Raw genomic sequence first — 6,814 nt, 5'->3', positions numbered from 1 at the left:
TATGTTTGATTAGTTTTTCTCGTAATATATTTAATATTTTTATATATTTAAATATAAATATATATAAAAGGAGGCCTAGCATTGAGGGACAAGTATTTTGAATCATTAGTGCTTTCTCCTGAAAGATTTGCAAACAAAAGGAGGAAAATAATGGCAACTTTCACACACCCAGGTACAGAGAAGTATTTTGCCTTAGACAGGCTGTTCTAGTTCATCAAACATACACTGCATACATCTACTTTAAAGAATGTATTTACAAAATCAAAATGACGTAACCGTAGTTCAGACATTCAGTATGGATCTGGGTGCCTATTTTGGACATGGGTTCAGACACGTTCCTGCATTACTGAGAACCTGACCTTTCTGAACTGTATCAGATTCAAGGACACTCTCAGCTGCCAATAAGTGTCTCTGTTTAGGAATACAGGGAGTCCCCTATATATAAATGAGTTCGTAAGTCCAACAAAGTTAGTCTAGGTGCCCAACCGACACAGCCGCTCTACAGCACTGCACTAGGTTCCTACGCTTCATACAAGTAATAGAGAAACAGAAAAAACATTTTTAATCTTCTAGTACAGTACTTTGAAAAGTACAGTCATACAACAGCTGGCATTGAGTGAGCAGCTAAGAGTCACCGACAGGAGGAGGGAGACGGAGCTGAAGGACCGTCAGCAACAGGAGATGGAGGGCAGGTGCAGCTTCACTCACGCCCAAGGTGGATGGAACACATTTACATCTTTCAAAGTTCGAAACGTGCAGGTTTGTATGTAGGGGACTTACTGCAGTAATTATTAGCAAGACAGCTCAGGCTGTAGCTTCCCAGCAGAAGGCGCTAGATTCTTCGGGCAGAAAAGTACCAGATGATAAAACTGCTTTACATGTTAATCACAAAAGAGACGTGCAGTGGCCCACAGCTCCTGTTATATATATATACATATATATTTAAAAAAATAGCCCTGGAGAAGCTGAAACCCAAATAAATAGGGTTAATTCAAAAGACTCCTTGGTTACAGAATTTATATAAAAATAACTCACTCCCAAACTGATTTTCCTGGTTGCCATCCAGACTCTGACGGCAGGTGTGTTTGGATCTCTATCCTCATTGTACTGTGTCTGATTTTCAAGCGTTTGTCCAGGTGCTGTGACAAAGCCCTCAGAGAGGTAATGTTTTCATAACACGAAGTACTGGCACCAAGCAACCTGAGAATTCTTTTAAAAATGAAAAGAATTTGAAAATGAAAAGAAAGTCAATGCCTTTCTCCCACATTCTTGCACAAATTTAATTACAAATGGGAAAATGAAGAAACAAAGGAAAGCAGTCAAGAAAGACAAAATAATTCAGCCACAAAGTCAAGGCCCTCCAGTTCCTCCTCAAGGGCTGTAAGTAGTGTCCTGAACCACACCCTTGAGTTGTTTTGCAGGTATTAAGGTTTCCCACCAGGTGAAAGCAGCTACCTGCCTGCTGACCACCAGCAACGCAGACCCCAGACGGGCTGGAACCAGAAAGCCAAGAGTCCCCAGACATCACCCAGTTGCTCACCATCAACCAATAAGAACGCTACATGAGCTGATCGTGCACCCTGTACCCCTCTCCCTTGCAGTCTTTTGGGCTTTTGAGCACCAGCTGGCCTGTTCTTGCTTGATGCCCTGCAGTGAACTGGGCTGTGGTAACACAAAGTGCGGTGTCAGTCGCCTGGTTCTGCTGAGTGGATTGGGAGAGTGGATCCAAGCTTCCCGCTGGTAACAGAAAGCCTGCGAGTCATTCAACCTAAGGCACTAAAAGCCCACTGCACGTCACCAGGAACTGCTGGAGGACATCTCCCTGAGCAGCGTCTTCTAACATCCAGTAAAGGTAAAAATAAACACCCAGTCTAGTCATCTGCCCACCTGCCCGGCACACATCTGCTGCGGAAGCTCCACGCTCCTGGCTGGGGGCACCGGGCAGGGACTTGCCCTGAGTTCTCTGTCCCATCAGAGGCAGGGCCAGGACTCAATCCCAGGGCTCCAGGCTCGAAGCACGAGCTCTGACACACACACACACTTTGAGGGGACAAAGGAAAGCAACAGTTCAAAGATAGGAGACACAGAACTAACCAGTCAGTCCCTAATGAAAGACAAACACCACTTTCAAAACGGACAGTCAGGCTGTGTGCTAATTTATGAGGGCTGACTTTCCATTTCAGCTTCCTGTGAAAGAAACTTCCTGTGACTTAAACTGTGGAAAGACAGACGTTATCACAGACATCACATGGCTCAGGATGGAGCCAGGGAAACCAAGAAACGTGAGATGTTTCCTCGTTTCCCTTTGCTCAAAACCACTATTTCCTTGATTCTATCAAACTTTCTATAGTGGCCCAGCGGGGTCCCCCGGGTCACCTGCTCTGGTCCAGCCCAGCCTGGCTCCTCTACCTGCTGACTTTCCATGACCAACTGGTTTTCTGAAGTCCTCCTCACACACCAGGTCCTCTCTGCCGGCTCCGCCCCGGGTTCAGTCCCAGGTCTCCCTCTACAGCTGCTGGGATGCGGGGAGGGGAGACAAGTCCTGGGGCGCAGTCTGCGCCCTCAGCTAAAGTCAAGGAGGCCCCACGCCCTGCAGTGAGGGTTCCTTCCAGAGCCGAGGCCGTATCCTGAGTCTGGGACCAGCCCGCTCCCTGTTGTGTCATGTCACAGCCTCTCTGAAGCTTTTGTAATCAGTATGTCACAGATCTGAACAAAACCTGGAGTTTTTCTGTTCTTTACTAAACAAACATTCATTTCACAGAAACCAGCCCCAAACTCGTCACTGTCCACTTATGTGAGAGCAGGCCCCGGGTTCACCCCTTTCAATGAGGACATTAATGGACCCCGCTTGGCAGTGCCCTCGAGCGTCCAGGAGGCCAGTCCTCTCCCTGCCGGCTGAGTCCTGCCCGCAGCGGGGCTGAGAGTCCTTGGGAGCAGCTCCCACCGCGTCTCTCCATGAGGCTTTGGGAGGGCGTTCGGAGTCCTGGGCCCAGGATGGGCCAGGCTCAGACAGCTGCGGGGCCAGCCCCGTCATCGCCCCGTGACGAAGCTGGGCGCATCCTCCTCCTCGTCCTCCGTCCCAGATGCCTCCTCGGAGCCACTGGATGGCTGCTCCTGGGTCTCACTGGATCCTGCAATCACATGGCATTTGGATCAGCGATACACACATCCACTCAGAGAATTGGGTTCCCTGAGAAAGGACTGCTGGGGAAAACCCAGGCGCCAGCCGTCCCTGGACTGGACAACGAGGAGCCGGAGAGGTCATCATGCCTGTCAGCCCCCAAGGCCACCCTGGGAATAAATGGCCAGTCCCAGAACTGACCTACCACTGCTGGAGGGTGGACCTCATCCCTCTAAGAGGATCCAGCCCACACGAGATCCTGACGCCCCAGAAATCAGGCCTCACTGCTTTATATGTGGTCCCCTCCCCAGTCCATTGTCTTGGCAAGGCAACGCCCCCAGCTGCCCTTTGCCATTGAATGAGAATGACTACACCTGCTCACGTCCTGCTCTCGCCCCGTATGCAAAGGGCCTTTCAAAAACCATGCAGCAGAGGGCCCCGGCCACAACAAACATGTCAGCTTCCAGCTCTTCCCACAGACCCAGAAAGCCTCCCGCCGACACTCCACATGCGCCTCAGAGTCCCAGTGTCTTCCCTCGGGTGTCTGCCAGTTCCCACAGTGCCGCTGAGCAGAACAAAAGCAGAGCACTAAGACAACTTGTGCCCGCCTCCTCCTGCTCCCCCTCTTATTGCAGCAGGGCAGTGGGCGAGAGCCGGGACGAGGTGGAGTTGGAGCCTGCGGAGCCCGCAGCTGCCCTCCGGCTCCCTGAGGACGCCAGGCGGCCACCCGCAGGCACAGTGGGCACCTCCTGCAGAAGTGCAGGAACTCACTCCAGCGCCCACAGGCCCCCAGAGCTTGGCTACTGCTGTCATCTCATCACAGGACCAAAGAGCTTCAAGGCCTGGGGGTGCCCAGGGCACGGCACGGTCTATTATCCACCTTCACACCATTGGCTGGGACACTAAAGCGTATTCATGGCAAGGGGTTGAAATCATCCCTATGATTTAATTCCTTAGGATTTGCTTCCTCCTTAACCTCATGCTTTTGAACTGTGGTGTTGGAGAAGACTCTTGAGAGTCCCTTGGACTGCAAGGAGATCCAACCAGTCCATTCTGAAGGAGATCAGCCCTGGGATTTCTTTGGAAGGAATGACGCTAAAGCTGAAACTCCAGTACTTTGGCCACCTCATGAGAAGAGTTGACTCACTGGAAAAGACTGATGTTGGGAAGGATTGGGGGCAAGAGGAGAAGGGGACGACAGAGGATGAGATGGCTGGATGGCATCACTGACTCGATGGACGTGAGTTTGGGTGAACTCCGGGAGCTGGTGATGGACAAGGAGGCCTGGCATGCTGCGATTCATGGGGTCGCAGAGTCGGACACGACTGAGCGACTGAACTGAACCTCATGCCAACGAGAATGAGAAAGTACAAAATGATGAGCATGTTTTAGTGGCTAAGTGCCGGGAGCCACCACGGGAAATCCCACCCGTGACAAAGCTCATGCAGAGAGGACCTGACAGGCAAAGGCAGATCAGGACTCGAGGGATTCCCTGGACCTGCTCGAGCATCTACCCCGAAACCAGAATCTGTCTGTCTACCGTTTACTGTATTATGCTCTTCACCAACTCTTCTGACATTAATAGGGGGCTATCCCGGATCACCTTTCTCTGGAAAAAGTCAACTTAGGGCTTTAGTTAGTAAGTCTCCTGGGCATGATAGGAGTGTTTCAGTTCAAACCCTTCTGATGGTTTCTAGCTTGCCTGACAGGTTCATCCAGACTCTTGCAGCTACGCATGTGATTGTTCACAACTCCCCAACCTTGAAAGACACGGGAAGCCTAAAACATTCTAAAAATATAGAGCCTTTCGAAGAGTTAAAAACTATTAGAGTAGTGCTGGTGTAGGATTTCATTGTTGAGCCAATGCTTGCTGCCAAGTTCCCATATCCCTTATCCATTGTGCACCTGGGACTGCATTAGTTAACATAGTTGGAATGTAAGAAAAACAAGTAGTAGCCTTGGAATTAACCACATCAGACCTTTGAGCTAATTGGTTCTTTCTGTGTTGTAACTCATTGCACCTTTGCTCTGTGAGAATGTAACTCTGTTTAGCACTTTCTGAGGCTGACATAGATGAGAAATATAAAGAAAAAACACTTCAAGGGAAAATAAGTTTTCTGGTTGAGTAGCCTTTATCAAAAAAGGGTCATAAAATGTCCACAGGCCTCCAAGGCCAGAAGATAATGTACACAACATTGTTTATGGGAAAGGTATGCAGAAAAAATCCTGGTTTCAATAAAGACAAAACAGATGTAATGTTTAGGCTGACTCTGTATGACTTTGCATCTTTCATTTCCCTCTATGTACAAGTCAAGGTATAAAAAGTTCCTTTTGAAAATAAAGTTATGGGCCTCGCTCACCGAAGCTTGGTCTCCCCGTGTCATTCTTTCTCTCTTTTTTTTCTCTCTCATCGCCAACGCTATCATCCTGAGGGTATCCCTGGATCCTGCTGGGGCTGGGCCCCGGCAGCTAAGATTTGCAGAACACCTATCACATGCCAGGCGCTGCGTGAAGTCTGTGCACGTCTGTACCCTCGTTTAATTCTAACAACGGTCTATGAGATGAGTAACGCTCCTCTATATCCATTTTACACATGAGGAATCAAGCTCAGAGAGCTTAAGTAATTTGCTAATCGAGGTCTCCCAATCGGTAAAACCAGGACCTAGGATTCCAACCTGGATATGTGACTTTCAAGCCTCTGCCTACCTTGCCTGCAAAAATGCATAGGGAAATGGAGACGAAACTTGAAGTGACAGTCATAGAAACTTGAGGTGACAGTCATAGAAAAGAACGAAATACAGCCCTTTGCAGCAACATGGATGGACTGAGGTGAACAACTAAGACAAACATCTATGGTATCACTTACATGTGTAATCTAAAAAAACGACACAATGAACTTATTTACTAAACAGAAACAGACTCAGAGACTTAGAAAACAAAGGTATGGTATGGGGAAGTGTCAGGGAGGGATCAATTACATACACACACTGCTACATTAACAGATAATCAACAAGGACCTTCTGTACAGCGCAGAGAATTCTACTCAGTACTCTGCAATGACCTACATGAGGGCTTCCCTGATGGTGCAGTGGACAAGAATCTGCCTGCCAGGGCAGGGGACACAGGTCTGATCCCTGATCGGGGAGGATCCCACACGTCCCGGAGCAGCTAAGCACTTTTGCCACAACTACTGAAGCCCGTGCACCTAGAGCCGCCGCTCCACAGCACAAGAACCACTGCAATGGGAGGCCCCTCACCACAGCTAGCAAAAGCCACACAGAGCAAGAGGCCAGGGCAGCCAAGATAAACACATAACCGAGATGGGAAAAGAATCTGGAAAAGGATATACGTACAACTGAACCTCTGCTGTACACCCGACACCAACACAACACTGTGAAGCTACTACACCCCAATACAAAGTAAGAAAAACGAGGTGCAAGCGTAATGGTGAGCATGCTGAATGGACAAGGAGAACGTGGCCTGTTCACACAGTGCAGTGATTCGGCCTGAAAAAGGAAAACAGTTCTGACGGGGGCTGCAGCGGGGATGAACCCTGAGGACGTTATGCTGAGTCAAACGGGAGTCACAGGATGACGAATGCTCTATGTTACAGGAGGTCCTGAGGGCACCAGATTTGGAGATGGAAAAGGAGACAGGTGGCTGCCAGGCACTGGGAGGAGCGGGGAACGGGGA

At 49.3% G+C, this 6,814-nt stretch overlaps 1 protein-coding gene across 2 annotated transcripts in view; it reads right to left on the bottom strand.

Moving 5' to 3' along the window:
* The window catches only part of PRKRIP1 (PRKR interacting protein 1), a 45,405-nt gene that overhangs the window by 8,378 nt on the left and 30,213 nt on the right, over window positions 1-6,814 (bottom strand). Inside the window, exon 6 of one of the 2 annotated variants that reach the window (XM_006059465.4) lies at window positions 2,719-3,131. The exons of the other annotated variant lie outside the window; for it this stretch is intronic. Within the exon in view, the coding sequence (XP_006059527.1) occupies window positions 3,031-3,131 (101 nt within the window). The 3' untranslated portion in view covers window positions 2,719-3,030. Of the gene's footprint in view, window positions 1-2,718; window positions 3,132-6,814 lie in introns of those variants that run through there. 2 annotated transcript variants of the gene reach the window in all.

The sequence above is a fragment of the Bubalus bubalis genome, chromosome 24 (genome assembly GCF_019923935.1).
Source record: "Bubalus bubalis isolate 160015118507 breed Murrah chromosome 24, NDDB_SH_1, whole genome shotgun sequence".
In the NCBI taxonomy this organism is placed as follows: domain Eukaryota; kingdom Metazoa; phylum Chordata; class Mammalia; order Artiodactyla; family Bovidae; genus Bubalus; species Bubalus bubalis.
The sequence above is the reverse complement of the archived record's forward strand: the minus strand, read 5'-3'. Positions and strand labels throughout refer to the sequence as shown.